This window comes from Pseudorca crassidens, chromosome 15, assembly GCF_039906515.1.
Source record: "Pseudorca crassidens isolate mPseCra1 chromosome 15, mPseCra1.hap1, whole genome shotgun sequence".
Classification (NCBI taxonomy): domain Eukaryota; kingdom Metazoa; phylum Chordata; class Mammalia; order Artiodactyla; family Delphinidae; genus Pseudorca; species Pseudorca crassidens.
In genome coordinates, this window is record NC_090310.1 from 6,864,022 (window position 1) to 6,878,313 (window position 14,292).

The 14,292-nt window shown below is 56.8% G+C and overlaps 2 protein-coding genes across 5 annotated transcripts in view; one reads left to right on the plus strand and one right to left on the minus strand.

Moving 5' to 3' along the window:
* The window catches only part of LRCH4 (leucine rich repeats and calponin homology domain containing 4), a 23,709-nt gene continuing 9,417 nt past the window's right edge, over positions 1-14,292 (minus strand). Inside the window, exons 2-20 of one of the 4 annotated variants that reach the window (XM_067705730.1) lie at positions 12,563-12,973; positions 8,892-9,036; positions 8,617-8,743; positions 8,316-8,421; positions 4,509-4,645; positions 4,274-4,389; positions 4,034-4,133; positions 3,697-3,787; positions 3,524-3,600; positions 3,354-3,415; positions 3,127-3,243; positions 2,947-3,015; positions 2,750-2,853; positions 2,537-2,620; positions 2,229-2,314; positions 1,918-2,055; positions 1,748-1,825; positions 828-1,439; positions 1-765 (exon numbers count right to left, since the gene is read on the minus strand). In XM_067705730.1, coding sequence (XP_067561831.1) covers positions 1,242-1,439; positions 1,748-1,825; positions 1,918-2,055; positions 2,229-2,314; positions 2,537-2,620; positions 2,750-2,853; positions 2,947-3,015; positions 3,127-3,243; positions 3,354-3,415; positions 3,524-3,600; positions 3,697-3,787; positions 4,034-4,133; positions 4,274-4,389; positions 4,509-4,645; positions 8,316-8,421; positions 8,617-8,743; positions 8,892-9,036; positions 12,563-12,782 — 2,055 coding nt within the window. In that variant the 5' untranslated portion in view covers positions 12,783-12,973 and the 3' untranslated portion in view covers positions 1-765; positions 828-1,241. Of the gene's footprint in view, positions 776-827; positions 1,440-1,747; positions 1,826-1,917; positions 2,056-2,228; positions 2,315-2,536; positions 2,621-2,749; positions 2,854-2,946; positions 3,016-3,097; positions 3,244-3,353; positions 3,416-3,523; positions 3,601-3,696; positions 3,788-4,033; positions 4,134-4,273; positions 4,390-4,508; positions 4,646-8,315; positions 8,422-8,616; positions 8,744-8,891; positions 9,037-12,562; positions 12,974-14,292 lie in introns of those variants that run through there. The other 3 variants (XM_067705731.1, XM_067705732.1, XM_067705733.1) reach the window with 3 other exon arrangements.
* Positions 5,185-6,087, plus strand: LOC137206720 (dihydrofolate reductase-like). The gene has a single exon (XM_067705756.1). It carries the CDS (start codon positions 5,236-5,238, stop codon positions 5,797-5,799), a length of 564 nt encoding a protein of 187 aa, XP_067561857.1. The 5' UTR covers positions 5,185-5,235; the 3' UTR covers positions 5,800-6,087.

The following is a 14,292-nucleotide window of genomic DNA, read 5'->3' on the forward strand; positions in this document are numbered from 1 at the left end:
TAAGGGGCAACCTAGAGGGCTTCCGGCTTCCGTTTATTGCACGTGACACGACACCCAGCCCCCAGTCTTCCATCCCATACCCTCGACCACGCCCAGAGGCGGCCTCGCGCCTTGCTGGGCCAGCCTGCTTCCAAGCTCCCGGGCAGACAGGTGCCCGAGGCACAGGGCCAGGCCCGAGGCCGCCCTCACCAGTCCTCGCTAGAGAGCAGAGCCCAGGTGTGGCTGTCTTCTCTGTTCCTGGGGTTCCCGCCGGGTCGGGCCCCTGCACCCCGACCTCAACCCCTAAGGCCGTTCCAGCAGTGCATGGATGACAGCAGCGATGTAGGGGAGGCCCCTTCCCGGGGCCCCCTCCTCTTCCAGGATGTGGTGGGGCTGGCACAGGGACTCCTACAGGGAGGGGCCCAGGTTAAGTTCTCCTTGTCACCTCCTCTCAGCTGTAGGGTGGGAGACACCCTAAAGGAGCCTGGGCAAAGGAAGCTGACAGAATGTAGCAGGCAAGGGTCAAGGGCACCCTGGACATGGCTTGGGGACAAATGAGATGCAAGGAAGCTGCCAGAGGATAACAGAAGGGAGATGACACAGGGGGCCAAGGCTCAGAGGGAAGGACAGACCTGCCATTTCCAAAGGGAAATGCTGGAGTAGGCAAGCTGGCACATAGAGCCCAGGAGACATGGCCAGGGAGGGATGGGCCCCCGGCACAGCAGGAGCAGACGCACGCAACCACACACACACACACACACACACACACACACACACACACACTCTCTCTCTCTCTCTCTCTCTCACTCTCTCTCTCTCTCTCTCTCTCTCTCTCTCTCTCTCTGTACAATTTATACAAGAGACAGAGACCCAGCCTGGGCCCCTGCATCCCCTACAAATATAGAGTTCTCTCTACAAAATATAGATAATTTAGCCCCCTATAGCAGCTGGGGGGGGGGATGGTGCAAGAAGGAAGGTTAAGACCCACCCTCTAGGGAAGCAGAGGGCAGGGCAGGGAGAGGACTTAAAAGGCACCATCAGCACTGAGAAGGGAGGGGCTACAGGAGGGTGGCCAGAGGCTGGGGACCCAGGGTCTGGGGGCACCAGAGTGGGGCCTCTGAGGTCAGTGTTTATGAGGGGAGGGGGGTTCACTAGTGTCTTTGGTAGGGGCTGAAGGCACCACCGGCGGGGAAGGGGGTTTGCACAGGAGTCTTATAAATAGAAGTAGGGCAAGGGGGTAGGGGGAGGGGTGACGTCAGGTCCTAGGAACCCAGGAGCCGAGTGTAGACGACACAGAGCAGCAGCATGAGGACCACGTAGAAGAGGACGAAGCCTCCCAGACCAGAGGGGGGCCAGAGGGGCGGGGGGGACCTGCCCCCCGCCCGCTTCACAGCCTCCAGGGTGGTCCACAGCCCCTGGGCAGTGCCCTGGAGGAGATCCGAGGGCGAGCACAGGTCAGCCTGGGAAGGGAGAGTAGGACAGATGGACAAGGACAAAGGACGTCAGCAGCAGCAGCAGCAGGACAATCCTTCCCACCCCCTGCCCTCACGTGCCAGGGCCAGAGCCACGCCGACATGCAGAGTGCAAGGAAGGGAGGCATGCAGGGGAGACATGCGGGACAGGGGCTGGCGGATGTGCTTCCTGTTGAGAAGCAGACACCCCCGTGAATGGAACCCTGCCATCCATGCAGGGTGCCCCGCTGAGCCCAGGACACTGCACCCTTTATAGGAGAGACCAGCCCTGGGCCCCTGAGAACACACCCCCATACCTCAGGCACCCCCATTTTTCGACAAGCTTCTAAGAAACTCTCCACATTCTTCCGAGACTTGAGGGCACTGAGTTTTGGCTGGGGGTGGGTAAGAAAGGAAAAAGAGAGTAAGGGGGAGGCCCCAGGAGGCCCCGTCCCAACCCCTACTTCCTGCCTGGGCCCCAACTGACCACAGCAGGTGAGGGCACGTGAATGAAGGGCACGGAGCGGGGCCGCAGCTGGTTGGCCAGCTGACAGAGGATGACCCCATTGGCTAGAGCCTCTGCCAGGTCCTCGGGTAGGGGCCGCTGCAGCTGGGACTCAAGCACCTGGGAGGCAGGGGAAGGAGGGGGAGAGGTCAGGGTCAGCAGGGAACGCCCTCCTGCCCCTTCCGTCTCAGGGGAGGTACCAGGGTAGGCAAAAAGGCTGCTGAGGGAAGCCGGGAACCTCCAGGCACCACGTGGAGCCCAGGCTCCACCCACGCAGACCCCACCTCTCATACCTGGCGCAGCTGAGCCATCACCTCCTTTTCGTCCAAAAGCTGGGGGGATCGCCGAGGTCTCAAGACAGAGTCCGGTGAGGAAGGGCCTGGAGAGAGAGGAGGGTGTGGGGCCACCTCCACTACGCACCATCGACTTTGCAGCCCGGTCGCAGGGTCTGGCACCCACATCACCTGCCTCTGCGCTTGTGGGATTTTCAACACAATGGGACAACTGACCAGAGAACTCCCAGGCCAGAAGGGACGGCCCCAGCGCCGGGGTTAGTGCTGGATTAGCACCGGGTTAGTACTGGGGAGGAGGGAAGACCCACCTGAGCTGCTCTGAGAGGAAGAACGGAAGAGGAAGCTGTTTGGTCTCTGAATGGAGCTGAGTGGCCGGGGAGCAGGTGCGGTTGCTGGAGGCCGGAGCCAGGGGGCAGGAGAAGCATCCCCTCAGTGTCCTACTCCTCCCTCAGGCCACCAGGTCTCAACCCGCCCCCCCACCTACACAGGCCCGCACCCTCCTCCCAGCGCCGCCGTCCCACCTGGTCCCGCTGTAGGAAGGGGCTCCTGGGAGGTGGAGGCGGGGGTGGGAGCACCCTGCCCCCCCGAAGCTCCCAGCTGGGTGGCATTGGACTTGGGCTTGCCGCTGAGGAGAGACAGAAGGGGAATCGAGGGGATGCTCAGGGGAAGGGCGTGTAAGGCGAGGACCGAGAGAGGCGGGGTCCAGGAGGACACATACTTGTAGGTGGCCTGAGCGGACGAGGCGGCAGCACCCCCGCCAGAAGCCCTGACCCCCAGCTTCGGAAAACTAGAAAATGAAGGTGTGGGGTCAGCAGTGCCAGGCGGGGCTCCGCCAACCCCGAGAGGCAGGGAAGCTCAGGAGGCCTCACCGCCAGGGCAGCTGCTCCCACGCCCACACCTGTCCTTCCTTGGGGAACCCCACACTCCACTCTGCTGCTGCTGCCGCCGCTCGCGCTCCTGCCACAGCTGCAAGGTGTCTGGGCGCCGCCTCTCCTCCCCTGCCGGCTCCTCCCGCCTGCGGGGCAGAGGCAGGATGAGAGGTGGAGCGGGCCGGAGGAGAGGACAGGGGGGCGGGCGATGAAGTAAGTAAAGGGAGGAGGCGCCGCCTCAGGTGGCTCCGGGTACCTGCTGCTTGGTGCCCTCTCCCCATCCCCCGCCACAGGGCTCGATTCTGGTGGCCGCTGCTCCTGAAGAAAGAACAGCAGAGGGGCTGAGGGGGTTGCCCGAGCCTGCACTGGCTCCCCTCCTCCAGCTCTCTCATGGTGGATGGACAGGCGGACGCGGGCTCCCCTCACCTCGCCAGCACCTCGCTCTTCGTCCTCCCCAGGGACGTGGCTGTCGATGAAGTCAACCTGCTCAGGGTCTCCGTCAGCTAGAGAGAGCAGTGCGCATCAGCGAGCCAATGCGGGCGTTAGGCCCTCGTCCATGCCCCGCCCCCCGGCCCCTAGCCCGTGACCCCACTACACACCAGAGCCATCCTCCCGCCGCTCCCTGGGTCCCCGAGGCTCCCGGGCCAGCTCTGAGATCCGGAACGACAACTCGGAAAATTCATCAGTTGACTGTAAATGCAGAAATGCAGAGATAGGAGACAGCCTCTCTGGAGTCCCGGGGCCCATGGGGTTCAGGGCCCCAGGCTCTGCTGCTGAGCCAGCCCTTCCCCGCGAGACACTTGGGCAAGCGAAGGAAGAGGACTCCAGCCATCACCAGTCACTCTGAGCTTCAGAGGTAGTAGGCGAAGGGTCCCGGCTCAGAGGTTCTCCCCTGGGGCTGAGATCCCCCATGATCCTTGGAAAGGAGGCCCTTACCTCATTTCCAGACCACCTCTTGCTGCCACTGTCAACGCTGTGGAAGCCTGAGTCCAGCCCTCCGTCATACCGACGTCCCGGAAACAAGTCCTCAGCGGGGCTGGGGCCAGCCAGGGAGAGCTGGTCAGCTCCATTCTGGGCAGCAACCCCGTCATCCGCCCTCCAGAAACCATGGGGTCCCTGGTGCTAGGAAGGGGTTTAAGTATCCAGGGGCTTCCTTCCTTCCCACTTGAAACTTACCAGGGGCTGAAACTCGGGGGGCGGGAAGGGGCCAGGTCCCCCAGTGCAGACCCCCCGCGCCGCCCAGCCTCTGTTGACAAATACTTGAAGATGTGAAGTTTCCCCTTCAGGCAGATCTAGATGTGGAGGCGCATGGGGGGTAGTTAGGGGAAGAGAGGGGGGCCTCCCAGATCCTGCTTGGCTACCAAAGGGACCTATGCCCCCAACTCCTGCCCATTCTCAGGCCCGTCCTCACCTGTGCAGGTGGGCTTTGCAGGGGGTTGCTGTCCAGCAAAATGACCTGCAGGTGCCTAAGGCGGCAGAAGGAGACCGGGATGCGGGAGACACGGTTACAGGAGAAATCCAGGCGGACAAGAGGAAGGTCTCCCAGCTCTGGCGGTGGGTGAGGGAAGAGTTAGAAGCATGCCCCGGCGCGGGGCCTTGTGCTCACTTCCTCTGCCCCCTGCTCTGGCTAGTGGGTCACCCCTGGGGCCGCCGCGCCTCCGCCCTGGTTGGCTGAGGGCACTCCCCAGGACCCACCTCCCTGCTCCTCTTCCCGCTCAGACCAACTTCAGCTGCTGCCCACCCCACGTGCTTCCCTCGCCTTGTCCTCCCACCCCACCACCACTTCCTCCTTCTCAAGTGTCCGTCACAGGGCCCAAACCAAGCTGTGCCACCGCGTTGCTCAAAAGCCTTCCAGGATCTGCAGGCGGGGCTGCTGCGGGTTAGCGGGCTGCACCGTGCACAAAGGCACGGGGAGAGGGGGCTGCTGCGACCGTACAGCGCTCCACTAGCCAAGCCCTGGCCCACCCGCAGGAGAGGGTACCCTTCTCCACTTCTCAGAAAGGCACAGCTGGATTAGTGGTGCCCTGAGACACAGAATAAGAATAAAAATCACTGCTCTGAAAAATTTCGCGCCAAGCTGGCAGGTAATCCCCGTGTCAGTGTGACATGCTAGCTCGGAAGTGTTTTCTGCCGCTATCATGGTTCGTCCGCTAAACTGCATCATCACTGTGTCCCAGAACATGGGCATCAGCAAGAACGGGGACCTGCCCTGGCCCTCGCTCAGGAACGAATACAAGTATTTCCAAAGAATGACCACAACCTCTTCAGTAGAAGGGAAACAGAATTCGGTGATTATGGGTAGGAAAACCTGGTTCTCCATTCCAGAGAAGAATCGACCTTTAAAGGACAGAATTAATATAGTTCTCAGTAGAGAACTCACGGAACCTCCACAGGGAGCTCATTTTCTTGCCAGAAGTCTGGATGATGCCTTAAAACTTACTGAGCGACCAGAATTAACAAATAAAGTGGACATGGTCCGGATAGTGGGAGGCAGTTCTGTTTATAAGGAAGCCATGAACAAGCCAGGCCATCTTAGAGTATTTGTGACAAGGACCATGCAGGAATTTGAAAGTGACACATTTTTTCCAGAAATTGATTTGGAAAAATATAAACTTATCTCAGAATATCCAGGTGTTCCTTCTGATGTCCAGGAGGAGAAAGGCATTAAGTACAAATTTGAAGTATATGAAAAGAACAATTAACGTGAAAGTGTTTTCTGATCTATTTCAAGCCTCCTCCTTCCCCCGAAAAAATTATGTATTTTTTGTTGTATAGACTTTTGTTGACTTTAGATCTGTGGATAATTATTTCTAAGCAAAGTACTTTTATTCCCCATTAATCTTAACTAGACTGTATCAGATACCATCTGTGAAACATTTCTTGCTGTAACTTCCTGAATGTCCACCAAGAGTCAAGAATAGGTGAGCAGCACCTGCCTAGGGCAGAACGTCTACCAAGACAGCCCGAAGTGGGAGAGCGCCCTGGCAGCATGAGCTGAAACCAGAGCCCATAGAGCTAGGAGCTAGGCAGATGGGTGCAAGGTCAGAAATGGATTATAAACAGAAGAGCTAGCATTCAGTTATTAGAATCAGATCAAAAGAGGGACTATGAATTACTTTATATCACACTTCTGAAAAAAATTCTCTTCACTCAGACCAGGAATCAATAAGTTGAAAAATCCAGGATATTCCACAGGGATAGTAAAGAGGCAGGTACAAGACTACCTTTTTGGTGGTTAAAGGAGAAGGTCTGAGACCTTAAAAAACTTTGTTTCTGATCTTCAGTAACATTGCATGGGATGTTACAATGACAGAACAAGAATTGGCTGCTCTTTACAAAAAAGAATAATCTAATATCAAGCATAATGGCTAAAATTAAAAATTCAAAGAGGTAATAAATTGAGAATGAATATTGCTAGAAACCAAAATTAGCAAGTTAGAAACTAAACTTCACAGAATTAAAAAATGAAAATTAAAACATGTTTTACCCAACACGTTAGCAAAGATTCAGATTATGTATCCAAAAAAAAAAAAAAAAAAGCATTTTCTGCCTTATAAATTGGTACAAGCTTTTTAGAGTGTAAGTTAGCAACATCAATTAAAATTCAAAATATTCTGGGTTTGGACCCAGAACTTCCACTTCTAGAAATTAATCCTGAACAAAGAAATGGACCCAAGAGTATTTGTTGCAACTTTTTTTTTTCAAACTTGGAAACAGCCCAAATGTTGATTAATAAGAAATAACTAACCAATATGTCTATAAAATGTAACATCTACAGCAGTTAAAAACAATGAAGTACTGACAGGAAAATGCCAAAAATTGCTAAGTAAAAGAAAGAAACTGTGTATAATACTCAAAATGTTTAATAAATGTTCATGTGTGGGGAAAAAGCAAAAAAAAAAAGAAAAGAAAAGAAAAAATCACTGCTCTCTGGTCAAGCACCCCTCCCTGGTTAAGGAGTTCATGATCTGGCTCCGCCCATGTCTCGCACCTCGCTGCCCACCCTCACACCACATCAGACAACCCTCCACCCCCTTTGTTCTGGGCCTCTCCACATGCTGTCTGCTCAGGTAGGAGAACCCCATTTTTCTGTCCATGCATCTTTCAAGGTTCAGCTTAAGGGTCATTTCTTCTATGAAATCTTTCTAAACACTAGGTTGGAATTTATTGCTCCTTCCTCTGGGCCCCCAGGGCATTTTGCTGGGGTCTCTTTTATGGCCCAGAGAGAGCCCTGATCAAATGCTTATTTGTACCCCTACTGTCTTAGAAGGAAAGAAGGAGTGGGGGGGAGCCTAGAGAAAATGGATGGCCACCTGACTCCCCTCTCTTGTTCTTCAAAACCATGGGTAGCATGGCCCCAGCCTTCCCACCTAGCCCTGGCTTGCCTTTCTAACCACGTCTGTGCTGGACCTCCGTGCTTTACACACAGGGTTGCTTCTGCCTGGGTTGCAGAAGGATGGAGAACTCTCCTTCAGAGGTCAGCTCCTGCTGCACCTCTGGGCTGACTGAGGCCTTCCCCGGGTCCCTGAGCAGAGCCACACGGCTCCCTCTAGCCCCTACGGCGCTAAGTTTCCTGTTCTAGCGCTTCCCTCTGCTTGTCTCTCCCCATTAAGCCACTAAATCTTAAGAGTTGGCCCCAGATCTGAGTGACATCACTCACATCTACCTGTTCCCCACCTAAAACACAGGAAACACACACACACAACAATGTTGGCTGAATAAAGGAAGGTGTGCCTGCTTTGGAGCAAAGGCTATCAAGTGTCGGGTGCATCACAATTAGCCCATTAAAATGGGGTTGCCTGAGCTCCAGCTCACTGGTTCAGAATCTCTGGGGAGGCAGCACAGGACCTCACCTGACTCAGGTTTTGAGAGCTTCGTGGGCGCTAAATGGTAACACTGGGTGACCTTGAGGGCTCCTCTTGACTGTGAAATTCTACAGGGTGCCAATGCACTCACCACTCCCCTTCCTGTACCCTTCCCCAGATTTGTCAAGCACGGCTAATAACCCATGCTTTGCCAGCCTCAGAGGGCTGCTGGTCAAGAGCAAAGAAAATAATTTACAGCATGTCTCATGCATTGCAAAACCCTAGGCAACTAAGGCATTATTTTTCCTTGAAGATTCCTTGTCTGTGACTCCTCCAAGGTAGATACACAGACACAGACACACACACAGACACACACACATCCTCACACCCCTCCAGTGCTTCCTTTTCCTCACCATCAGGCAGGGCGCTGAGCTGGTTCCTCCGAACATTGAGATCCCGCAGGGAAGGGAGGCCACACAGCTCCGCTGGGAGAGATGGCAACTCATTGCTGCTCACATCCTAGGATGAGGAAAGAAGTAGGGAAGGAGCCACAGACCCCGAGCATCAGAAACCACCTCCTGGACCTGGCCACCTGCTTTAGTCTCGGCTTTTCCCCTAGGGTGCATCCCTCCTTTTCCTGCCCTCCCCCGCCCCCCAGAGGTCCCTAGTGCCTGGCTCATCAGTCCCTCTTGTCACCCTGCTCCCCATCCTCACGAGCTGCCGCAGGCTTCCCAGGGCGCTGATGTCGGGAGGTAGGGCCCCCAGTTTGTTGTTGCTGACAATGAGTACTCGCAGGGGCAGCTGGCAGATGTAGGGCGGCAGCGATGACAGCTGGTTTCGGCTGTGGGAGGGAGGACGGCAGTGGGCTCACCCTCCAGGCATGGCGCTGTCCTTTCAGGGTCACCGGGAGGGTCACTCAGGGTGCTGTTCACTGGTACTTGGGGCCGAGAAGGACCACCCCCTACCCTGCAGTGGCCCTGCCTCCCTACCTGAGGTTGAGGTAGGTGAGAGCTGTGAGATTCCCCAAGGCTGGGTTCAGGCATCTCAGACAATTGTGGTAGAGGCTCAGACCCTCCAGGGACACCAGCTGGCACGCTGCCTCTGGCACCTCGGGGAACCGGTTCCGGGACAGGTCTAGGGGAAGCAAGTGTCAGCGGAGAGCTTGCAAAGACCCAGCCCTGGACAGGAAGACCTTGAACTTCCCCAGAGCCAAGGAATCAGACCTATAAACCTGGACCCTCTGGAGCAAGAAGAAAGCCTTCCGTAACCTGGAGCCCATTCCAAGCGTAGCCAGAGCGGCAAAGGGAAGGCAAAGGCCTTGGGGTCTCTGGGCTGGAGAAGCCTAGACTTGGGGGAAGGGGGCGAGCCATGAACACCATCTTCAAACGCACAAATGCAGGGCTATCCTGTAAGGGTGGCTGGATTCTATAACTCTTGTGGTTTCTGTTGTTCTGTGATGCCTGGAGAGGTGGAAGGCAAAGGTCACAGGAGAAGGTTGGTGCTCCAAAGGAACTAGCAAGGTGATGGGCTGGGAGGTTCAAGGTAAGAATATGAACAACCCCTGGGGGACACGACCTAGAAAGCTCACCCCTCCTAGGCGCCCTGTCTCCCAACCTCTACCTATTTTCCACCAAGGGTTATTATAGCCTGGCTCTGGAGACCTGACACTGGCCACCAAGGGTTATCATAGCCTGGCTCTGGAGACCTGACACTGGCCACCGGTTTTTCACCAGCCCCTGGGATCAGCAAGCCAGGTCCAAGGGACTATGAAGTCACAGATTCCCAAGGACCTGGAGAGAAAGGCAAATGGACCAAGCTGGAGGTGGGAGGTGGAGTCCCAGGCACACCTTCCTCAGAGCTGGCCTCCTTCCTGCCCTCTTACAGTCTCAACGGCCTGCTTCTACTTCCTCTCTTGCTGACCCGGACTTCAGACCAGCTCCTTTGCCTCGAGTCTTGGGCACGGGCGAGGAGTGGACAGGGCGGAAAGGACGGGAGAGTCTACTAGCATCCTTTTATCTCAACCAGCGGCTTGCTAGACCAGTGCAAGGCGTCCAGTACGGGGTTCCTGCCAGTCTGAAGGCTCTCACTGCTTAGACTGCTACAAGCCCGGGTCTCTGCTCCCTCTGCCCAGCCTGTATTGGGAGGGGCCCAGGGCCTGCTGGGGAAGTCCCAGGGAACAGAGCTTGGGTGAGCTTCTTAGAGGGCCCTCTCCACGGAGGGGCAAGCAAAAGCCGAGGGGAGGGGAAGCGGGGGTATATCCCCCAAGGAAATGAGTCTTGTGACAGGAAATGAAGTAGAAATAACCTGTCAGGTTCTGTCTCTGGGCCCTGTGTTTACCAGGGCGGACGACAGCCTGACGCCCCAAGAACCCTCTCTGCTCCCAGCCCTGGTGTGCACAGAAAAAAGACCTGTCACAGGAGAAGACAGTTCCAGAGAGGGTTGGAGGATGCGATGCAGTCCTCCCGCCCTCCCCCTCCACCTGCCCGCTTCCTCTGCATCCACAAATGTGTGTGCTGCACGCGCATGTGGATGAGGGGGGTGGAGGGCAAGCTGTGATGGGGCGGGCCAGGGAGCGGGGGCAAAAGCTCAGAGCGAGTGAGCGGAAGGGAGCGGGGCTGGAGGAGCGGTGCACAGGAGGCACAGGATGCGGTCTGCGAGAGAATGAGCTGCACTTCTCTTTTGTGAGAGCAGCCCTTCCCCCCACCTCAGGATTCATCCTACTATCAGGGCCCGGGGACCAAGTCCAAGGGACAGCAGGGACCTTCCACACAGCACACGTGCAAGGAAAACGCTGGTTCAGAAAGAGCTGCGGAAACAGGAGGAGAGGTTCCACAAGATTCAGTCAGCAGAGCTGAAGTTTTTAGTCCATCAGGGTTGAAGGGCAAGGAAGTGTGGAGAGCAGGGTATGGGCAACAGACTGGGTTCCTGTCACTTCCTCTTTCCACCCCAAGCTACAGGCACCCTGCTTGGGGAGAGGGGCCGGAGGAGAGAGTTCTGGACGAGAGAGACCCACCTGGCCTAGAACCTGGGCCCTGAAAGGACTGAGGATTCCTGTGTGGAGAGCAGGGTAGAGAGAGGTTCTCAGGAAGTTGGGATTGTCCCACTTGCCCTGGAGAACGGGCTGCACCCTGAGCCGGAATGCTGGGGGAGGAGGCGGAGAGGGGGTGGGAGCTGGGAGGGGGCCCGGGAGGTCTTGGGAGTTTTCCCCAGGAGTCCACTCACACAGACAGAGCCCTAAGGAAGTAAAGAATAACATTTGGTCTCTGTCAAAAAACAAGCAAGGGGGAGGGGAAAGGGAACAGACGGCAAGTGTCACACAGCTGCTGAGGTCAGTCTGGAGCTGGGGGGTTAGGCGGCTCGGGGAGACTGAGAGGGACAGCAGTGGCTCTCGGCTGCCCTGAACTCAGGCTGCCCTGAACTCACTCGCCGAAGAGTGGGCGAGTGAGTTTACCTAGCAACCCAAGACAACGGGAGTGGTTTCAACTGGTTCTCTCCAGAACAGTCGAGGAAAGAGTGTGCGTCGGCGCCCACTAGGGTGTTTGCAGGCGAGCAGGCACCTGCTAGGGGGGCAGTGCAGTCCCAGGGCAGTGGCATCAGGGGGACACTCTCATCCAGCCCCAAGTCCCACCCTGGGCTCGGCTGGGGTGGGGCTTTGGGAATGCAGTCCTCCACCCCTCTTCCAATCCCCACCCCCCAGCTGCCAGCCCAAGGTCAGAGTTTGCCTCCTGAGCAGCTGAGCCTGACTCACTCGTCACAGTGGAGTCCCTGCACCCTACCATCAACAGACACCAGGGTGGAGGGATCCTATGGGTGGGGGACTAGGAAGGACAGTTGGGCCGTCTCTAGCTTCCCAGCACTCCTAGCTGGGAGATAAGATTTCCCTCCTTTCAGCAGCTGCCTCAAGTCCCTCCCCCGTGGGGAAAGCAGAAACTGAAATGGGAATTCTAGGGTCTCTGTGAGATCACAGGCTCCACAGTGACCTCACACACGCAAGAAGGAGGAGGAGTCGCAGATAAAGGAGTCAGGGATAATAGGAGGAAGAGCTCGCGGAGAAAAGAGTTGGGGGAGGTGGGAGATTTGCTTTTTTCCCACAGGCTGGCTGGGGGAAGAATGGAGAGAGTCAGCGGCCTTAGGGGGCGGGACTACAAGCAAAGAAAACAGAAACTTGGGGCTGTCAGGGGCAAACGCATGGAAGCGGGGGCCTGGGGCTGCTCTTATCTTTGGTGGAACAGGGGAAAGAGTTGGAGACTAAGTGGAGAAAGAGAAAGGAGTCATGGGGGGGGCTCGTGAGGGCTGCTTTATGGAACGATCAGAACTGAGGTTGAAGAGATCACGCAAATGAGCCAAGCAGGTGAGGGGCAGGACCATTCTACAGGTGCGCAGATATGCAAATAAAGAGAAGCGGGGCGGGGTAGGCGGGCGCTCACGACGCTCGGCCAGAGATTCTTGACCGTTCCGTGCAAACCAGAAAAGCGCTCATTGTCTAGTAGTTCTTAAGGTGGGGAGGGGGTGGTGGCAGACTTATGCAAATCAGCAGAATCTAGAACTCCGACGGCCAGGTGATGGGGCGGGCCAGACTCCCGGGCCCGGGAAGAAACAAGCGAGGGGCGGGGCTATGCAAATGAGGGTCCCGGCGGGGCTCGGAGCCGGGTGCACTCACCAGCCTGGGTGATGTCTGACAGGTCGTAGCTGCGGGCCGCGCCCCGGGGGAAGTGCTTCAAACGCCGGTTAGACAGGTTCAGGGTCCCGGTGGCCACGGCCTCCTCTAGAGCCCGCTCTGCACTGCGGCTCCCGGGCAGACCCGGAGACCCTGGAACGGAGGTCGTGGCCGCCGCCTCCTCACCCCCGGCGGCGAGAGAGGCCGCTACCGCCGCCGCCATCCGCTCCCGGCGGCTCCCGCTGCCTGACTGACGGGACCGGCCGTCCCTCCTTGCCCCTCCCCCTCCTCGGAGCCGCCGTAGTCGCTTCCAGGGGGAGGAAGCGGGCTCAGGGACCCGACGGACCAATCGGGATCCCGAGACGCGTCGGAAGTGGCTAATCAGAACCCGCCGGCGGGGTGGAGACTCCGGCGCTGAAGAGAGGCGAGAGAAGGGAGGGGGACTAGAATAGAGTGCTCGCCAACGGCCTACTCTCCAGGCCGGCCCGCCCCGCGCAGCCGCATCCAATCACAAATCTTAGGAGTGGAGATGGAGCCAATCAGGTCCAATCAGGAGGCGGGGACGTCGGCCCTCCACTAGAAGGGATAGAGGCCGAGAAACGCAAACCCTTGTCCTCTTCCAACGAAAACCAATCGCAAGCTAGATACAGCCGAGTGACTGTAAAGAAGGCCAATTAGACCCTCCAGAGGGAACCTGGCCCGGCCTCTTCTCTGAGGGACTGCTCTACCTACCAATAGCATGGGCGAGAAGTGTGTCCCTTCGCTCAGGAGGAGATGGGTGAACTAGAACTTTGAGGTAGAGGTAAAGAATGTGAGTGCGGCACGCTGGGCTGGCTGGAAGCAGTGCAGGGATTGCAGTAGTGTGTGCGAGCTAGACGTGTTAGGGAGCGAGCCAGCTTTGCGGGCGCCAGGGTGACCGTAGGGATGGGGGGAGCGGGAGGCAAGGTGATGCCTGAGGCTAGTGTACAGGGGGTCGTTGCAGCCGAAGGGACCTTGGATGTCATCCTGGCTGCGGAGACCGAGGCCCCGCGACAATCTCCGGAGTCCGGGCGGACCTGTGGCTTCCCAGGGGCTGGAAAGGCCCAGCTTCAACGCCTCGAGGGAAGGTTAAGGGAGACCGGGAAAGCCTCGAAAATACCGCCCGGCCTACACCCCTGCCCAAAGGAGCGCGCCTGGGCAGGAATTGTGATGATCAGACCTGGGGGGTTAGTCTAGAAGGGACCACCCCACCTAGAAGAAGTCCTCCGTTTTACAAATGAGGAAACTGAGGCGGAGGGAAGTCGATGAGCTGTCCAGAGCAAACAGCAGGTTACTGACAGCTCACACTAGAAGCCAGGCTTCCCCCTGCAGCAGCTTTTGCGGTGGACTTTTACTGTTCGTACCCTCTTCTTTGCCTCCCGAGGTGAAATGGAGTGGATCAACGGGACCCAGTTACAAGAGGAAGCTGCAGATACTCGCTCCGTCTGCTGAGAGATCTTAGCATCCTGTTAGGTGGCATAGGACCTAATATAATCCGCTTCATTGGTTAATAGTTGCCAAGCCACAAATAGCTGAAGGTTCTTTCCCATAAGTCACATCTCACACGTTGACATTCCGAAACGTTTATCGAATTATGAAAATTCCATCCTACGTGTCCCAAACGAGCTGTTTACTAGTCCCTCTGAATAAGGGAGTTTGATTGGATGGTTGACCGTCTTTTAGCTAACACGGAAAACAAATGAGTCTGTAATACT

Bases quoted from the DNA above. Each gene is read 5' to 3' on its own strand.
- LOC137206720 (XM_067705756.1), top strand. From the start codon at position 5,236: ATGGTTCGTCCGCTAAACTGCATCATCACTGTGTCCCAGAACATGGGC.